Source organism: Mustela nivalis (genome assembly GCF_964662115.1).
Source record: "Mustela nivalis genome assembly, chromosome: 9".
Classification (NCBI taxonomy): domain Eukaryota; kingdom Metazoa; phylum Chordata; class Mammalia; order Carnivora; family Mustelidae; genus Mustela; species Mustela nivalis.
The window spans coordinates 78,190,381-78,211,289 of NC_139028.1; the positions used below are offsets into that span (position 1 = coordinate 78,190,381).

General features: G+C 36.4%; 1 protein-coding gene and 1 long non-coding RNA gene across 7 annotated transcripts in view; both read left to right on the plus strand.

Moving 5' to 3' along the window:
• Positions 1-20,909, plus strand: part of LOC309872724 — a 639,146-nt gene that overhangs the window by 612,938 nt on the left and 5,299 nt on the right. The window lies entirely within an intron of this gene.
• NUCB2 (nucleobindin 2) overlaps positions 1-20,909 on the plus strand; it is a 49,785-nt gene that overhangs the window by 27,424 nt on the left and 1,452 nt on the right. For all 6 annotated transcript variants that reach the window (XM_082747313.1, XM_082747315.1, XM_082747314.1 and 3 more), the window contains 8 exons: positions 18-125; positions 3,745-3,871; positions 12,347-12,450; positions 13,510-13,695; positions 13,884-13,974; positions 14,571-14,629; positions 14,723-14,815; positions 16,075-16,164. In XM_082747313.1, coding sequence (XP_082603439.1) covers positions 18-125; positions 3,745-3,871; positions 12,347-12,450; positions 13,510-13,695; positions 13,884-13,974; positions 14,571-14,629; positions 14,723-14,815; positions 16,075-16,164 — 858 coding nt within the window. The remainder of the gene's footprint in view (positions 1-17; positions 126-3,744; positions 3,872-12,346; positions 12,451-13,509; positions 13,696-13,883; positions 13,975-14,570; positions 14,630-14,722; positions 14,816-16,074; positions 16,165-20,909) is intronic.

Here is a 20,909-nt window from a genome sequence, read left to right on the forward strand (position 1 = left end):
TGTTTCTTAATTTGAAGGATACTGGACTTTATTATGACGAATATCTTAAGCAAGTGATTGATGTGCTGGAAACAGATAATCATTTCAGAGAAAAGCTCCAGAAAGCAGACATAGAGGAAATAAAGGTAAATGTAATTAAATAATTATTTAACAAACATTAGAACATCCCAGACACTGAATTAAATATTAGGAATACAAAGATGAAGCTCTTATTTATTCTGAGTAAGTAATATCTAGAAAAAAAGCTTATTAGCATGAAAATATGATGGGGGTATAATATATTTTGGAAATGCTTAGAATGGGCACCTAATTTCAGCAGTGGGGAAGTCATTTTTCCTGATAGAGGTAATAGCATTATGCCAATAATTTCCCTGGATTATTTTGAGAGTGATCTTATATTTCCTTTGAAGAATTAATTTGATCTATGGAACTAATGTCCTAGAGTAAATAATATTTAATGTAGAACTTTCAGTGTCTCTTATCTTCTTAAGTTAGGATTAAAACATTATTTATGGCAGGATGCCTGGGTGGCTCAGTGGGTTAAATGTCCAATTCTTGGTTTCCACTCAGGTCATGATCTCAGGGTCATGAAATTGAACCATGTGTTGGGCTCACGGTCAGTGCGGAGTCTGCTTGAAATTCTCTCTCTCCCTCTCCCCCTACCCCTTCCCTTCTCTCACTTTCTCTCTCTCTCTCAAATGAATAAATAAATCTTTTTTTTTAAAGAACATTATTTGTGGCTAACAGAAAAGGTGGAAGTATAATAGGAATAATAGTAAATATATAAGTATAATTATAAGTATAATAGGAAGTATAATAGAGATAATCCTGGGGTATGGGAATACTTTTATAACTGTCTGCCTTTCACAATCAGTTCCTCTTCCCTGCTGGGTCAAGGGGAGATGAAATGTGGTAAGTTAGACAGTTATTCAATTAAAAAGATATAAGAATTAAAATAGACAATAGGAATCATTATACATAGCTCAGGAAGACTTAGGAAAAACTGTCAGAAAAAAAGTTAGAATTTATCCTTACCTTTTCAGCTAAGTATTTTGGTCATGTTTTTGTTTTTGGTTTTTTAAAGATTTTATTTGTTTATTTTGACAGAGAGAGAGGGAGAGAGCACAAGCAGAGGAAGTGGCAGCAGAGGGAGAGGGAGAAGCAGACTCCCAGCTGAGCAGGGAGCCCAATGTGGGGCTCCATCCTGGGACCCTGGGATCATGACCTGAGCTGAAGGCAGAAGCTTAATGACTGAGCCACCCAGATGCCCCTCAGTCAAGTATTTTGAAAGGGGAATCATAGTACATTTCTTCACTTCACAAATATTGCTGACTGGAAAGATTATGGCTTTGCCCCTATCACTCCACTGAATATACTTTTATGAAGGATGTCAGTGACTTCTTTTTTTTTTTTGAAGATTTTATTTATTTATTTGACAGACAGAGATCACAAGTAGGCAGAGAGAGAGAGAGAGAGGAGGAAGCAGGCTCCCTGCTGAGCAGAGAGCCCGATGGGGGGCTTGATCCCAGGACTGTGGGATCATGACCTGAGCCGAAGGCAGAGGCTTTAACCTACTCAGCCACCCAGGCGCCCCTGTCAGTGACTTCTTAATTGCCAAATCCAGTGAATACTTTTTAAAAAATATTTTATTTATTTATTTGACAGAGAGATCACAAGTAGGCAGAGAGCGGGGTGGGAGGGGGGAGGCAGGCTCCCCAGTAAGCAGAGAGTCTGATGTGGGGCTCCATCTCAGGACCCTGGGATCATGACCTGAGCCAAAGGCAGAGGCTTAACCTACTGAGACACCCAGGCGCCCCCAGTGGATACTTTTTATTCCTCTTCTTACTGGACTCCTTTCTATCATCTTGGTGGTTCTCAGATTTTAGGCTTATTGAAACACAGATTCCTGGGCCCCACCTATAGATTTTGTGATTCAGTAAGTCTAGAGCTTACATTTCTAAAGTTCGCTGTTGGTGCTAATGCTTCTACTTGGGGACCACATTTTGAGAACCATTGTTATATGTAATAATGATGACCACTATCTCATTGAGTATATTGCTTTTTTTGCTTCCATAACAGCAAATTCTCCTAGTTCTCCTTCTTACCTCTGAACATTCTTTCTTGGTCTCCCTTGTAGTTCTTTCTTTATCTTCTGCAGTGGGCCCCATGGACTTAGTCCTAAAATGTTTGTCTGCCTGATTGCTAGTCAGATTTGCAGTTTGTGGTTGCAAATGCACTTATAAACAAGAGAAAGTAAGCTATTAGCTATTTTGTTTCTTACATTTTGGAACACAAACTTACCTATGAGAAAAGTAATCAAAGGAGACAAGCTAAAAAAGATTAATTTTGAAAAGTCATTTATATGTGTAATTACTAAAGTTTAAGGTGGCCAAGTTATTTTTTAAGATGACTTTAGTGAAATGTAATTCACATACCTTAAAACTTGTGCCTTTAAAGCATACAATTCAGTGGTGTATCTACAGGTGGCCCTCAGCACTATCTACTTTTAAACAATTTCGTTCCTCCCCAAAAGAAGCCAGGTGCCCATTAAGCTATCTCTCCCCATTTCCCCCCTCTTCTTGTCCCTTGGTCTTCTTTCTATATCTATGGATTTGCCTACTTTGGACATTCCATATAAATGGAATTATACAATATGTGGTCTTTTGTGTGTGGTTTCTTTGACCGAGCATAATGTTTTTCAAGGTTCATTGTATTGTAGTTTATATTAGTACATTCATTTCTTTTTATGACTGAACAATATCTCCCTTTATGGTTGTTCCATATTTTGGTTATCAACTCATCAGCTGATGGACATTTGGTCATTTCTACTTTTTATGCTAGTATGAATAATGCTGCTGTGAACATTCAGGTACAGGTTTTTATGTGAACATATGTTACAATTCTTTACGTATATACCTAAGAATGGATTTGCTGGATCTTATGGTAATTCTGTGTTTAACTTTTTGAGGAACTGCCAAACTGTTTTTCAAAGTGGCTGTACCATTTTGCAATTCCAGTTACTTTTTGAGTTTTTCCTTTGTGCTTTAATTATGCTTTCAATTGTATGTTTTTTATTTTTATCTTTTTCTTTCTTTCTCCAAAGTTTTATAAATTCCAGTTAACATGCAGTATAATATTAGTTTCAGGTACAGAATTTTGTGATTCGTCATTTAGATACAACACCCAGTGCTCATTACAATAAGTATCCTCCTTAATACCCATCACTGTTTAAGCCATCCTCCCTGCCCACCTCCCTTCCAGTAACCCTCAGTGTGTTTTTCTGTAGTTTAGAGTCTCTTTTATGGTTTGCCTCTTTCCCCACCCCATATTCATCTGCTTTCTTTCTTCAGTTCCACATATGAGTGAAATCATGTGGTATTTGTCTTTCTCTGACTCATTTTGCTTAGTATAATACTCTCTAGGTCCATCCATGTCATTGCAAATGGCAAGATTTCATTCTTTTTCATGGTTGGCTAATATTCCATTGTATATGTGTGCACATCTCCTTTATCCATTGATCACTTGATGACATTTTGGTTCTTTCTAGAATATATAGTTTTTACATATCTTTCTTTTAGAGTTATAAACTGAGTATCTTTTAAAAGAAATCTTTTTGTAATATCACATTTATCTAAATTAGTCAAAAGCATCTATCACTACTTTATCATAACCCTCATTTTAATATATTGTGTCTGATCTAAAAAAGGAATGTAATAAATAAAGCTAACTTGTTAATTTTAACAGAGTGGGAGGCTAAGCAAAGAGCTGGATTTAGTAAGTCACCATGTGAGGACAAAACTTGATGAGCTGAAAAGGCAAGAAGTGGCAAGGTTAAGAATGCTAATTAAAGCTAAATTGGATTCTCTTCAAGGTAAGTGCTAAAGAAAAAGTAGGAAAGTTTCAGCATATGTTCAAGTCAGCTTATATTGTCACATACCATGTTCTTCTAGTCAAAATTTAATGGTAGTATTGATTTTTCTTCTCTTAATTTTTAAAATTTAGTTTTTAAAATAGGTAATATATTCATATCATTCAAAAGTCAAAATGATTAGCCTTAAATTATTATGTCAATGAAAAGTAATTAATTAAGCCACTGAATTCAAGGAGGAAGAATAACATCAAAGGAAACCAAAAGAGAGAAAATCGAATTATAACAATTTCCATAGATGAAATAGAAAAATTGTCAGAGATGCTCTAAGAAAACCATACCAGGCCCAGAGAGTGTCAAAAGGAATTCTATTAAACTATTAAAGAACAGATTCTCAGGGTCACCTGGGTGGCTCAGTTGGTTAAGTGTCTACCTCTTGGTTTCAGCTCAGGTTATGATCTGAAGGTTGATTATGAGATCGAGCCCCATGTTGGGCTCCACAGTCAGTGAGGAGTCTCCTTGGGATTCTCTTCCTTTTCTCTCCCTCTACTCCTTCTCTTTATCAAGTAAAAATAAATTAATCTTTTTTTTTAAAGAACAGATTGTCAATGCTATTTAAACTATTCCAGAGCACAGAAAAAGAAGGAAAGCTTTCATACTCTTAATATGTTATTGATGCCAAAACCAAAATTATTGTATATCAAAATAGCAAGTAGATTTATTTTAGGAATGCAAGACTGACTTAATATTAGGAAATCTAATACTATAAATCATCACATGAATAGAAATAAAGATAAAAATTTTGGTGTGACAAAAGAAATCAAGAAGTCAAAGGACAAAGGATAAGTTAGAATAAATCTTTGAAACTTCTGTCTTTAAAAATTAAGATTTGGGGCATCTGGGTGGCTCAGTGGGTTAAGCCTGTACCTTTGGCTGAGGTTATGATCTCAGGGTCCTGGGATCGAGCCCCACATTGGGGTTTCTACTCGGCAGGGAGCCTGCTTCCCCCCTTCCTCTGTCTGCCTCTCTGCCTACTTGTGATCTCTCTCTCTGTCAAATAAATAAATAAATAATCTTTAAAAAAAATTTAAGATTTGGGGTGCCTGGGTGGCAGAGTTAGTTAAACATCCACCTCTTGGTTTTGACTCAAGTTGTGATCTCAGGATTGTGAGATAGAGCCCTGCCTTGTATGGGGCTCCAAGCTCAGTGCAGTGTCTGCTCAAGATCGTTTATCCCTCTCCTTCTGCCCCTTCCCCCACCCCCACCCTGCTCCCCGCTCATGCCCAAGCATGCTCTCTCTAAAATAAATAAATAAATAAAATTAAGATTTTTTTTTTTTAGAGCGGTGTAAGGTTTACAGTAAAATTGAAGTAAAGGTGCACAAATTTCCCATATACCCCCAAACACGAATAACCTCTTTCATTACTAGCATTATCCACCAGAATGGTAAATTTTTACAAATTTTTTACAAATTTTTACAAATTTTTACAATTGAGGAACCTACATACACCGACATACATCACACATCATAATCACCCAAGTCCATAGTTAACACCAGAGTTTACTTTTGGTGTTTTACATTCATGGGTTTGGATAAATCTATAATGATATGTATCTACCATTACCGTTTCATGCACAGTAGTTTCACTGCCCTAAAAATCCTCCACTCTGCCTATTCATGCTCCTATATTTTTTTTAATTTTAGACTTTGAGGAGATTAAATAGCTATGAAGTAGAATTTTTGAAATGTGAAGATATCCACAGATAAGAAAGTAATCTCCTATATCAGCTTAACAGTAACCCACAAACTTCGGACCAACTAGAAAGTAATCTCCTATATCAAATGACTGTCTCCATATCTATAGAAAAGGAGCAATTGACAAAATTTAATACCCCTCCTTAATTTTAGAAAAGTAATAAAATAGTAATCAATAGATACTTCTGTAACACGATCAGGTATGTCTAACTCAGCCACATCATACTTACTGGGGAAATACAATTTTGTATTCTAACTAAAATCAGAAATAAGACAATGATGTCCACAGTCACCACTACTAATTAGCATTGCATTGGAGGTACGAGCCAAAACAATTATATAAATTAAAAAAAAAATTGGAGGTAAAGTCATTGAAAAGGAGCTGATAAAACCATTTCTGTTTGCAGGTAATATGATTTTATACTTGGAAATCTCAAAATAATTGACTAAAAAATAAACAACAGGAAAATTCAGCAAGGTAAATTTAATATATAGAAATCAGTACTTTTCATATGCAACAGCCAGTTACAAGATATAATGGAAGAAAAGACTCTATTTACAGATACCAACAAAGATAAAATACTCAGAGTAAACCTATTAAAAAATTGGACTTACAGACCAAAAGCTTTAAAATACTCCTGAAAGATGCAAAAGTAGTAGACTTGAAAAAAATGAAAAGACATACCATTTTTTTTTTGATACAAAGACTCAACATTATAAACATGTCAATTTTCCTTAGGTTAATTTATAAATTTAGCATGATCCAAATAAGAAATATCTACTTTCCTCCCAATACTAGACAAGTTAATTTTAAAGTTCATATGAAAAAGGAAACAAGGAAGATAAGCTACATACCTTGGAAAAAGAACAATGAAGGACTATGGGGCGCCTGGGTGGCTCAGTGGGTTGAGCTGCTGCCTTCGGCTCGGGTCATGATCTCAGGGTCCTGGGATCGAGCCCCGCGTCGGGCTCTCTGCTCCGCAGGGAGCCTGCTTCCCTCTCTCTCTCTCTCTCTCTGCCTGCCTCTCTGCCTACTTGTGATCTCTGTCTGTCAAATAAATAAATAAAATCTTAAAAAAAAAAAAGAACAATGGGGCGCCTGGGTGGCTCAGTGGGTTGGGCCTCTGTCTTCGGCTCGGGTCGTGGTCCCAGGGTCCTGGGATCGAGCCCCGCATGGGGCTCTCTGCTCGGCAGGGAGCCTGCTTCTCCCTCTCTCTCTGCCTGTCTCTCTGCCTACTTGTGATCTCTCTCTATGGCAAATAAATAAATAAAATCTTAAAAAAAAAAAAAAAAGAACAATGAAGGACTAAATAGTTATGTTAGATATTAAAACCTATCACTAAGCCTCACTCATGAGAACTGTATGGTTTTGGCATATAGGTAGAAAGACCAATGGAACTGAATAGAAATATCAGAAGTAAAAGTAAATACATTTAGAATTTAGTTTGAATTAAAGGTGATATGTCATTATTAGTGGAATCAAGATAGATTTTTAAAGAGAATAATGTTGATACAATTGGATAGCCATTTGGAAAAGGTACAGTTAGATCTCTCTCTCATTCAAATCAGAATAAGTACAAATGAATCAAAGATATCAGTGTAGAAAATAATACCAAAAAACACTAGATGACAAGTTGAGCAAGTTCTTTGTTAAGTTGGAATGGCCTTTCTAGTTATGAATGAAAATCAAGAGGTTAGATTTGACAAGTGGGAGATCCTTCCAGCTGGCATCTCTGTCTTTGTGACATGTCCCCATAGGCTGGTTATCTGAATGGTTCATTGACCTTAATAAACACCTGAACCTTTACTCCTGGTAAACTTTATATCGCAAAGGAATCACCTGGGGAGCTAGTTAAAAATGCAGTTTACTGGATCTTATCTCTAGAATTTCTGATTCTGAGAGTGAGTAAGATGCATTTTATTTTATTTTTACTTATTTATTTTTATTTATTTTATTTATTTATTTATTTTTATTTTTATTTTTATTTTTTTTTTAAAGATTTTATTTATTTATTTGACAGACAGAGATTACAAGTAAGCAGAGAGAGAGGAGGAAGCAGGCTTCCTGCTGAGCAGAGAGCCCGATGTGGGGCTCGATCCCAGGATCATGACCTGAGCTGAAGGCAGCGGCTTCAACCCACTGAGCCACCCAGGCGCCCCTACTTATTTATTTTTAAAGATTTTATTTATTTATTGGACACATAGAGAGAGAGAGTGATCATAAGTAGACAGGCAGGCAGAGGAAGAGGGGGAAGCAGGCTTCCTGCTGAGCAGAAAGCCTGATGTAGGGCTCGATCCCAGGACCCTGAGACCATGGCCTGAGCTGAAGGCAGAGGCTTAACCCGCTGAGCCACCCAGGCACCCCTGTAAGATGCATTTTAAACATGTGACTCTGGTCAGTGGATCATATTGGACAAATGCTTGTATAGAGCATTAAACTCCCTGCTGGTGAATAGACATAGAAAACAAATACTGGGGGCGCCTGGGTGGCTCAGTTGGTTAAGCAACTGCCTTGGGCTCAGGTCATGATCCCAGGGTCCTTGGATGGAGCCCCATGTCAGGCTCCTTACTCAACAGGGAGCCTGCTTCTCTCTCTCACTCTGCCTGCTTGTGCTCTCTCTCTCTGTCTAAACAAACAAACAAACAAACAAACACTCCTTATCCTGAGATTAAGGATATCAATGAGAGGTAAACTGAGCTCATACACTCCTACTCAGGTAGTCAGACATAGAAGGACATTCCATCCTTAAAGCTGGGCCTAAGGTACCTTGAGATTACTTTCCTGTTAGACAACTTCCATCCCTTCAATCTTGGCAATATTTTCTTTATTCCAAATAGGTGCTGAATTTCATGGTCTAAAGAAAACTGATGCTTAGAAAGCTTATGAGTGTTTTCTCACTGATTCAGAATTTATGAATTGAAATTTCTAATAATTGGAAGAAAGACTTAAAGGGTCCTTTTTTGGGGGGGGGGTGTAGTTTTTAAAATAAGTAATGTATTGACATGGGTGAAAACTAGAAACTATAGAAGACATAGAGTAAAAGTGCTCTGATATTTTTGTACCCTGTAAGTTCCCACTGCCCCAAACATTATCCTTCGATTTCTTCATTCTTATATAAGCAAATACAAATAAAAATCCTTATTTTTCCTCTCTTCTTGTGCAAAAGGCAGCATGTAAAACACATTTGGCGCTTTGTATTTTTCTTTTAACAACCTATTTGGAGGTCATTCTGTATTAGTACATAGAGACCATCTTCATTTAAAAAAAAAGTTTCTTTTGCAGCTGCATAGATTTCCATTATATTGATATACCATAATTTATTTAACTAGGGCTACTGGTGATGGCCTTTTGGGTTATTTCTAGCAAACGCTCTTGTACATCTATCACTCCATATCTGTGTAAAATTATCTGTAGGGTAAGTTCCCTGCAGAGAAACTATATATATATGTATTTGTAATTTTGATAGATCTTGCCACCTGCACAGACCTTGTATCAGTATATACTCTTGTAATTTCTTATATCCTGTTAATAGTATGTATCTTCAAATTTTAAGAGTTTGACCATTCTGTTAGTATAATAGCATAGTTTTAACATGTATTTCTCCTGTTTGGGGTGAGGCTAAATATCTTTTCATGTGCTTCACTGTTTGGTCATATCCTTTAGGCCTGGGTCTTAGGACAAATCTTTTCTTCATAAGTAAAATTTGTACAGTGCCATTGAAAGAATTCAGTGAAATCTTAATTTAACTACATTAAGCAGTTTCTTACTTTCTAGTATAACAAAATGTTCTGGTTCATCTTGTACCTACCCTGCCTCAGGCCTTGAATGAGTTGTTTCTCTGAGGATTCCTGGTTCATTTTAGTGGGAAATGATATTACAGACCAAAGACTGGCGTTAGGTGTGCTCATTGCTTCTGTAATATATATTTTTTCTATTTTTTAAAGATTTTTTTTTTTATTCATTTGAGAGAAAGAGAGGGAGAGAAAGAAGCACAGCATGACAGAGGGAAAAGCAGATTTCCTGCTGAGCAGGGGACCTCAGGATCATGACCTGAGCTGGAGGCAGATGATTAACCCAGGCACCCCTGTTTCCTTCTTTGTTTTCATCTTGTTTTATTTTTTCCTCTTGTCCCCTATGATCCTCTGTTTTGTTTCTTAAATTCCACATATGAGTGAGATCATATGGTAAGTTTGTTTCTCTCATTGACTTAGTTTGCTTAGCATAATATCTTCTAGTTCCATCCACGTCACTATAAGTGGCAAGATTTCATTTTTTTGATGGCTGAGTAGTTTTCCACCCACATCTTCTTTGTTCATCTGTTGATAGACATTTGGGCTCTTTCCGTAGTTTGGCTGTCTTGGACATTGCTGCTATAAACATTGGTGTGCATGTGCCCCTTCGGGTCACTCCATTTGTAACTTTAGGGTAAATACCCAGTAATGCAATTGCTGGGTCATACGGTAGCTCTATTTTCAACTTTTTGAGGACCGTCCATACTGTTTACCAGTATGTGGAAATAAGTGGCTGCACCAGCTTGCATTCCCAGCAGTGTAGGAGGGTTCCTCTTTTCCCCACTTTGCCAATATCTGTCACTTCCTGACTTGTTGTTTTTGGTCATTCTGACTGGTGTGAGGTGGTATCTCATTGTGGTTTTGATTTGTAGTTGCCTGATGCCGAGTCAGAGATTTCTTTCTTGCCTTCCATGATTCCCTATTTGTACATTCCTTTTTCCTAAGTGAGAACTCTGACTTTTAACAAATCAACACGTGTGCCTATTTTGCTCAATTCTATAATCCAGCTGAAATAGTCTAGATTCACTTCACCCATTCAACTACAGTAAACTGTAGCTTGTTTTTTGTTTGTTTGTTTGGCTATTTTTTTGGGTTTTGTTTTGTTTTTAAATAGGCTCCATGCCCAGCCGTGGCGTCAAAAGTGGGGTTTAACTCACAACCCTGGGATCAAGACCTGGGGGGCACCTGGGTGGCTCAGTAGGTTAAGTGCTGCTGCCTTTGGCTCCATACTGAGCCCCACGTTGTTGGGCTCCCTGCTCAGTGAGGAGTCTGCTGGGTCTCTCTATCCCACTTCCTGTTCATGCTCTCTCTCTCCAAAAATGAATAAAAAAAAAAAGTCAGTGCTTAACCAATTGAACCAGCCATGTGCCCCAAACTGTAGCACTGTAGGTTGTTTTAAAAAAAATTATTCACAAGTAAAACAATTAGTATTTCTTTAAAAATAAGTCCTAGGGTGCCCGGGTGGCTCAGTGGGTTAAGCCTCCACCTTCAGCTCAGGTCATGATCTCAGGGTCCTAGGATGGAGTCCAGAATCAGGATCCTTGCTCGGCAGGGAGCCTGCTTCCTCCTCTCTCTCTCTCTCTCTGCCTGCCTCTCTGCCTACTTGTGATCTCTCTCTGTCACATAAATAAAATCTTTTTTTTTTTTAAAGATTTTATTTATTTATTTGACAGAGAGAGATCACAAGTAGGCAGAGAGAGGAGGAAGCAGGCTCCCTGCTGAGCAGAAAGCCTGATGTAGGGCTCGATCCCAGGACCCTGAGACCATGGCCTGAGCCGAAGGCAGCGGCTTAACCCACTGAGCCACCCAGGTACCCTAAATAAATAAAATCTTTAAAAAAAGTCTTAATCTTGGGACGCCTGGGTGGCTCAGTCAGTTAATGTCTGCCTTCTGCTCAGGTCATGTTCCCAGGGTCCTGGGATTGAGTCCTGCATTGGGCTCCCTGCTCAGCAGAGAGCCTGCTTCTCCCTCTGCCTGCTGCTCCCCCTGCTTGTGCTCTCTCTCTCTTTCTCTCCTTGACAAATAAATATATAAAATCTTTAAAAAAAAATAAGTCCTAAACCAAATGAATTTACCTGTTTTATAAAGGATTGTTCCATAAAGGATTCATTGGAGCAGCATACAAAAAATTCCATCATATAAATTTTAGAGCAATTTAAAAAAATGCTATTTAGGGAGCAGCTGGCTGGCTCAGTTGGAAGAGCATGGGACTCTTGATCTGGGGGTTGTGAGTTTGAACCCCACATTGGGTATAGAGATTGCTTAAAAATAAAATACTGGGGAAAAAATCCCCCCCCCCTTTTTTTTTTAAAGATTTATTTATTTGTGAGAAAGAGAGTGAGAGCATGAGTTGAGGGAGGAGCAGAAGGAGAGAATCTCAAGCAGACTTCTCACTGAGTACAGAGCCCCAACATGCTGGTCGATGTGGGGCTCAATCCCATCACCCAGGAAATCGTGACCTGAGCCTAAACCAAGAGTCAGTAGCTTAGCTGAATGAGCCACTCAGGCACCCCTCTACTTAGATCTTTGATGAGGGCAGTATAGTAGAGTTTATCTAATTAAAAGTAGGAAATGTGGTAGTTTTACAATAATAAAAAAGGTTTTACTATTATACTGATAGTCAACTAACCTTTCTAGAAATATGTAGAATAATAGAATAATATTGAAGTGTACATATTATGTCGTATTTCTTTCTAGATTCAAGGACATTAGTTTTGCCTAGAATAATATGTACAATATTCTAAAAGAAAATATGAATGCTTAATATGTACAATATTCTAAAAGAAAATATGAATGCTTAATCTAAAATTTTGTATATTCTTACAAAATCCTGTAGGAATAAATATAAATGCTTATTCTTATGTACCACTTACATTAATGTTTCTAGCTTTTAGTACTTTATCATTTACAGTTTTCTCATTTTCTTTCAGATACAGGCATAGACCACCATGCTCTTCTAAAACAATTTGATCACCTAAACCACCTGAACCCTGACAAGTTTGAATCTACAGATTTAGATATGCTCATCAAAGCGGTGGGAATAATTCCAGAAAATGTTGTCATTGTTGTGCCTTTGAGGTTTTTGTCATTTGATAAGTCAATTCAGTGAAGTGGCAATATGACTTTTAGATACTCTCAAGAGTATTTTTAAAGGGAGATAGTTTAACCTTTATTACTACAGATAATAATATAGACATAACAATCTGTAACCCCTTGCCCACAATTCTAAAACCCAAAGCCACTATAAAAGCTGAAATCTGGCTTCAATTATAGTAAGGATATTTGTAGTTTTCATTTAGTCTACATAATGTGAATATTCCCAGACTTTGCTGAGGAAGTACTAATCTGTTTGATAACAGACTTTGCAAGGAAAACATAATACAGCATAAATGCCATATTCTCTTTCTGAAATCTAGAAAATTCTGAAATATACCTGGTTCTGGGTTTTTCAGTAAGAGTTTGTGGACCTCTCATGTTGTACTGTGTAGATTTACTGAAACAGATGTTGTAGCCTTGCTATGAGTTTAGTTAAGTAGTTAGAAAGCTTTCTAGAAAACTAGAAAGGTTCATAAAAAAGAAAACTAGAAAGGTTTCTAGAAAGAAGGAAGTCCTTTCCTTCCTTTTTTTTTTTTTTTTTAAATCTTATTTATTTATTTATTTGTCAGAGAAAGAGAGTGCACAAGCAGGCAGAGTGGCATGCAGAGATGGAGAGAAGCAGGATCCCTGCCTAGCAAGGAGCCCCATGCGGGACTTGATCCCAGGACCCTGGGATCATGACCTGAGCCAAAGGCAGGGGCTTAACCGATGAGTCACCCAGGCGTCCCAAACCTTCCTTCTTTTAAAAATCAATTTATATATTATTTACTTACGAGGAGCTTTCTAAAGTTGAGTTTTGCTTTGAACTATGAGTTTCTTTTAATGCCTACATTCTGATAATAGTAATGATTAAAATAAAATGGCAGAATTTAAAAGAGGAGTCCAATGTTTTCTGGACCTTCTATACTACCTTCTGTTAGAATATGCTGTATGCAGGAAAGCCCTTATTTATATTTTCAAATACTCCTTGTAATTTAGTTTAAATATTACATTATAGGCCACAAGTGATCTAGAACACTATGATAAGACTCGACATGAAGAATTTAAAAAATATGAAATGATGAAGGAACATGAAAGGAGAGAATATTTAAAAACGCTGAATGAAGAAAAGAGAAAAGAAGAAGAATCTAAATTTGAAGAAATGAGGAAAAAGCATGAAAATCATCCCAAAATTAATCATCCAGTAAGAATTATGACTTTAAGAAACTCTAATTAGATGTAGATACTTCTTTGTATCAACAGTAGAATTTTATAAGTTATTAGTACTTTAGATTCTTAATTCTGCACCATTTCTCAAATTTGTATTTTATTTTCAGCCTGTATACATAGATCGTATTTTGTTTTGAGCATTTTTAAAAAATTGATTCACAGGGAAGCAAAGATCAACTAAAAGAGGTATGGGAAGAGACTGATGGATTGGATCCTAATGACTTTGACCCCAAGACATTTTTCAAATTACATGGTAACACATTTAATACAAATATTAATATTTATGTCTGCTGTTTGAGAGATTATAGTTGCTTTATTCTTAACTGATTTTTGCCAAGGTCTAATATCGAGTCCTATTGACAGTAAATGTTTAGAATTTTTCTCTAGGATAATAGAATAGTCTTTTTTGATGACCTGCAGCATAAATACTTTGAGTCAGTAGCTGTGTCTTTTACCTGATTTAACTGTTGACTCACTATGACTTACTGTAAGGTTCTCCGTAAATGTGAAGGTAATTCTGTGACTAGCTAGGTTATATCTAACACGCTTTATGCTGTGATATTAAAATTTACTTTTTTTCCTATAGCATACTGTTTCACTTTATATTTTTGAAAAAAAATGGTTAAGATATATTTGTCTAAAAAAACTATGAATTATAAATTAGTAGTAAATTGTTATCCATTGGACTGATCTGAGGCTTCATAAAAAAGGAGGCAACATTCTCTGTAGCGTATGGCTGGTTCATGTTAGTACCACTTCTGCAAGTCAGTTGTGAAGAGTTGTATTTTAATTATTGATTTTTGAAGGCGTTAAAATCAATTTTTGCATTTGTGACTTTTTAAACTTCAGATGTCAATAATGATGGCTTCCTGGATGAACAAGAATTAGAAGCTCTATTTACTAAAGAGGTAAATGAGTTCATTTGAGTGTTCAGTGTTTTTGCTCTTTTGTTTTCCATTATTTTCCTGCCTTTTATGTTGGTTTTAAACTTTTCTTTTTAGTTGGAGAAAGTATATGACCCCAAAAATGAGGAGGATGATATGGTAGAAATGGAGGAGGAACGGCTTAGAATGAGGGAACATGTAATGAATGAGGTATGTTTAAAAATTTTTAGGATTATATGTTATTTCAATAGATATTCAAGTTCTTGTAATAAATCTTAACATAAAGTGGAAAATAAATACACAGAGTAGTTATTTAATTGAATTTTGCATTTTTTGACCCAGAATATTTGGTAGACTTCCTTAGTATAAATAAAGTTATTTTGAAACTACTTTAAAATATTTTAAAATTTAAAAGGTTTTTATTTAGGAGATTAAGATGCTGTTGCATGTCCTTTAGAAGTAAAAGATAAGGTAGTCTAATATTTGATATTTTATTATTTTTAAAAGATTTTATTTATTATATTTGACAGAGACACACAATCAGAGAGGGAACAGAAGCAGAGGGAGTGGGAGAGGGAGAAGCAGGCTTCCCACTGAGCAGGGAGCCCTATGCCTGGGCTCGATCCCAGGAACCTGGGATCATGACCTGAGCTGAAGGCAGATGCTTAACGACTGAGCCACCCAAGCACCCCGAATATTTGATATTTTAAAAGTCTGTGTTTTTATTAAGAAAATCCAAAAAATCCAATACCATAATGGTTTATAACACCTTATTTATTTCTTGTTCACATTATTAAGCTGAGAACTTTGGTCATAGACATTGGAGGCCGGTAACTAAAGCCCACAGTTTTGTTTCTGTTATTTTCACCTGATGTTTGAGCTATTGGTGATGAATTGGGATTTCTGTTGACTGCTGGCATCCCATGTGTCAAATGAATTTCTCTTGCTGTTACGGAGTTCACTTTTGCAACTGAATGGCTATAAGAGCCATTGAAGAGGATTGGGAGCGGTTGTCAACATTAATTTTGATTTAGTTAGTTTTCTTAAAGAAAAAATACTGAGAGAATGTTAATGTAAACTCCTTTACTCTTGGCTCAAACAGTCTTCTTTCAGGAAAGGTTATTTTTCTTGGGATTTTACATGGTGTGGTGAGGGAAGAAGACCATAATAGTTTAGCCAGTCAGATCAGCAGCCTCAAGCATGGTGATCTTTTGAGTATTAGGTGTATAGATATCTCACTGTATTTTCAAATCTGAATAATACAGAAGATAGCAATATCTATATTTGGATTCTAATATAATGTTCAGTGTTCTGACTTTCACCCCCTACCCCATCCCTCCGTTTCTGTGGATGCTGCGTTAGCCTTAATTGCTGTATGTTTGTGTAGTAGCAACTATTAGAAGACAATTTCTAGTGATATGAGAGTTACTTTATTTTATATATACTTTTTTTTTTTTTTTTTTAACCAGGTTGATGCTAACAAAGACCGATTAGTGACTCTGGACGAGTTTTTGAAAGCTACAGAAAAAAAGGAATTCTTGGAGCCAGATAGCTGGGAGGTGAAATTATACAGCAGTTCATTCTATTTTTAACTTTTATTTTCCATTATGTTTGAATGTAGAGCCTTACTATCTTGGCTTTTAGACAAAATATCAGTATAAAATAATGAATGTGACTTTTTGGAAAACTTGTGGCAATTGACCTCTTATTTGTAATCATGTTACATCTAAATAGCAGTCTTTTTAAAATTTTACTTTTTTCTAAAGGTAAAATAGTGTTCATTCTTAAAAATTAGAAATATAGATACATTGAAAGAATAAATTAGAAGTTACCTGTAATTCTACCTTTCAGAGGAAGATACTTAATTTATGCATTGTGTTATGCCAATTTGGAATTGTTTGTATCTTTAGTGTATGCATGTATAGCACACAATATAGAGTATACTGCCCCATTTTTATTTTATTTTACTTTAATTAATTAATTACTCTTTGAGAGAGAGAGAGAGAGCAAATGAGGGGGAGGAGCTGAAGGAGAGGGAGAGAATCTTGAGCAGGCTCCATACCCAGCATGGAGTTTGATGTAGGGCTTGATTTTACCACCCTGAGATCATAACCTGAGCCAAAATCAAGAGCCGGGTCCTCAACCAACTTAATCACCCAGGCACCCCTGTCCCATTTTTAATTTACATGTACACATAAACTCCTATCTCTCTATGTATATTTTTAAAGATTTTTATGTATTTATTTGAGAGAGAGCACGAGCAGTAGGAGGGGCAGAGGTAGAGGCTGAGGGACAAGCAGACTCCCTGCTGAGCTTGGAGCCCATGCAACTCAATCCCAGGACCCTAAGACCATGACCTGAGTGGAAGTCAGGCTTAACCTACTGAGCCACCCAGGCACCCCCTCCTGTCTTTATAGTCTTATGGCATCATACTGTATGAATGTCTTTGTATGTTTGAGAAATTCTGTGTTTTTTAATGTTAGCAGTATTTCATGATGTCATTCTTTAAAAGACAGAGTTTAGAAATGTTTCCTTAGCATGCAGTTTTGTGATTATAGCATAATTTATATAACCATTGGAACAGATTTAGCCACTTGGGTCAATTCCCAATTTTTTTACTGTAGTAATTAACACTATGACAACTCTTACTTATTCATACATCTTTGGGTATCTATAATTTCCCTGGGATTAATTCCTAAGAATAAAACTATTCTCAAGGTTTATGACCATTTTTAGTTTCTAAAAATATTTTGTTGAAATGCCCCAGAAAGGCATACCAGTATATTCCATAGTTTACTGTGAATACACATTTTTTTTTTTGTGCATACACATTTTAAAGAGAATAGTTGAGAGGTAGCAACTGGAAGAGTTTGAAAAAAAAGTTGTCATTTTCTATACAAAATATAAAGATTACTATTTCTTTCTCTTTTTTATTTTTTTAAAAGATTTTATTTATTGATTTGACAGACAGTGATCACAACTAGGCAGAGAGGCAGGCAGAGGGTGGGGGAGAAAGCAGGGCTTCCCGCCAAGCAGGGAGCCTGATGCGGGGCTTGATCTCAGGACCCTGAGATCATGACCTGCGCCAAAGGCAGAGGCTTTAACCTACTGAGCCACCCAGGTGCCCCTCAATTAGATTTTTAATCTGTGGATCCATTTGTCCAGAAAATAGTTTGAGATAGGGTGACCAACTGTTCTGGTACAGCCTGTGCTGAGGAGTTCCCTGGGGTATGAAAGTTTTTGGTGCTCAATCAAGGATAGTCCCAGGATGACTGTTGATCAGCGTAGTTTGAGATTAAAGAAATCATATTTTTTTTGGTCCTGTTTTTTTTCTGACATTTGTAATATTTCTGGACTTTGGTGAAGAAGAAGAATGCTAAGATATTTGAACATTCATTCCATTTATTTCTTCTGGTGAACTAGATCAATAGGTAATTACATACTTTCTTTTCATTTTAATGTAATTTTAGATTTACAAAAGAGTTATAAGAATAGACAAGGAGGGGCGTCTGGTTGGCTCAGTGGGGTAAGCCTCTGCCTTAGGCTCAGGTCATGATCTCAGGGTCCTGGGGTGGAGCACCACATCGGGCTCTCTGCTCAGCAGGGAGTCTGCTTCCTCCTCTCTCTCTCTCTCTCTCTGCCTGCCTCTCTGCCTACTTGTGATCTCTCTCTGTCAAATAAATAAAGAGGGGCGCCTGGGTGGCTCAGTGGGTTAACGCCTCTGCCTTCAGCTCAGGTCATGATCTCAGGGTCCTGTGATCGAGCCCCACATCAGGCTCTCTGCTCAGCAGGGAGCCTGCTTCCTCCTCTCTCTCTGCCTCTCTGCCTGCTTGTGATCTCTGTCTGTCAAATAAATAAATAAAATCTTTTAAAAAAATAAATAAATAAATAAATAAAATCTTAAAAAAAAAAAAAAAAGAATAGACTAAGGAATTCCTGAATACCCTTCCTCTAGATTTCCCATTTTACTACAGTTATTCTCTTTATCTCTTTCTCTATTTTTAATCTATGTATATATGTATTTATATATAATATATATCATGTTTTTGAGAGTTAGTTGCACACAGTGCTGCTTTAACCTTAAATACTTGAGTATGTATTTTTTTGCAAACAAGGATTTATCTTGCATAATCATGGTAAAATTATCTGTGATAGCTACATGCAGAAAACTCTTCTCCAGTCTCTAGACTTGATCGAGATTTTTTGTTAATTTTCCTAATACTGTCCTTTAAAACAAAAGAAAATCCAGGATCATACTGAATTTAGTTGTAATGTCTTCCTAGTCTCCTTTAATCTGAAACAGTTCCTGAGTCTTTGTATCTCATGGCATCCATATTTCTAAAGAGTATAGACCAATAATTTTGTAGGATATCCCTCAGTTTGAGTCAGTCTGCTGTTTCTTTAGGACTCCTGCTTTTGGTAGAAATACCACCAAAGTGATGCAGAGTGCATCATATCATGAAGCATATGCTGCTGATTATTTTCATAACTGACAATGTTAATTTTGATTATTTGGTTAAGATGGTGCCTATCATGTTTCCTATTTTTTCTTTTGTAATTTAAATAGTACCTTGTCTAACCCACCATACTGCCAGAATCAGAAGTCAGAATTAAAAAAAAAAATTACTCGACATCATATCTAAAGTATTTGGAAATACGAATTTTAAGCATTACTTTAATAGTTATGGAAGTGCTTGACTGTTTTCTCAGGAACAGACACCCATTCTTTTACTGTTTATTTTAAAAAAGATTGTGCTGCTATAAACACATTTTTATATAAAGCTTTTTATGTGTTTAAGGTTATTTTGTAGGATGGATTCTCAATGTAGCACCAATAAGACCAAGGAAGTCTTTTTAGGGCAGTTGATATATTTTATAGAAGTATTTTTCAAAAGAATTGCATTACCACCATTACCACTGTTTAAAAAAAAAGTCTTCGAGGGCATACTTTGAGATTCATTATCTACTAATTTTAGCATTCACTGATAAATCTTGCCAGAATCCATTATTACAATGACTATTGACAAATGGTGATTTTTCTAACCATCATTCCTTCCATATTTATCAGTTGGCTTTCTACAATAAGGAAGAGCTATCCCTTCTCCCAACCCACTCCCATCCCCTTACTTGATTCAAAAATGAATCCTTAAAAAATAAAAAAATTAAAAAAAGAAAAAAAAAGAAAAAAAATGAATCCTTACTATCCTGATTTATTTCGATGCCCAAATTGCCCCAGATTTGGCTGGGAGTTCCTTCAGACTGGCTTTTATAACCTTTTGGCATGTCTCCTATCATTCTTTGAGGACTTTCTTACTTTTTAGCATCATAAGATGTTCAAGGCTCATCTCGTTCTTTCTCCATCCCACCTCTGGGATGTTGAGCAACACTGGTCCCTTTTAGTGGAGATCGTTATCACAGACTAGGATTTGGGCACTGGATGTGTTTCTTGTTACCAGGGAGTCTTTGCTTCTAGGCTTTGTCAGATAACAGAGTTGGGTAATTTAAAAAACATCTAAATGTGTGTGTGTGTGTGTATTTATATATGTATATACATTTAAATTTGTATTATGTGTGTCTGTATATGCGCAAATTATACACATACACAGATACATTCATATTCATCTTGGTGTATTTAGGTACCAATATATATAAAACTTGATGAACTCATTGGGGCTTCTGGGTGGCTCAGTAGGTTAGGTGTCTGCCTTTGGCTCAGGATGACCTGAGGACAGGGTCCTGGGACAGAGCCCAGTGTGGGGCACACTACTCAGCATGGAGTCTGCTTCTCCTCCCTTTGTCCCTCCCCCACCCATGCTCACTCACTCTCTCTCTCAAGTAAATAAATAAAATCCTTAAAAAACAAAACAAAACATAAATTTAGTGAGTGCACACTGATACCTTCTTAAATTTCAGTCCAATGCCAGTACAACATCCTATCTCTTCCTCTTTTCCATATTTCATATGAAACCTGGCTCCTATTTTCCACAATATTATTCCACTTATTTCCTCAATCCTAGGATGTATATAGTGTTTCAGATTGCTAAACTCTGCAAAAAGGAATTTATTATTTGTTTAGATTTTTGTTGTTGTTTTTAACCTGAGCATGTAGTCTGAATACTGTGACCCAAAGTTTGTTGGTTAGTTCTTTTTTCTCCCTTCTGTTTATTCACTTAAAATAAAAGTATGATTTATTTTCTTTTGTTTATAGTCAGTTTGGGTTTTCCTGTCCTTGTGGATTTTCTTTCTTCTCTTTTCTTGAGTGTATGAAACACTGACAAATTTCTAAAAATCAAACCTGTATGAA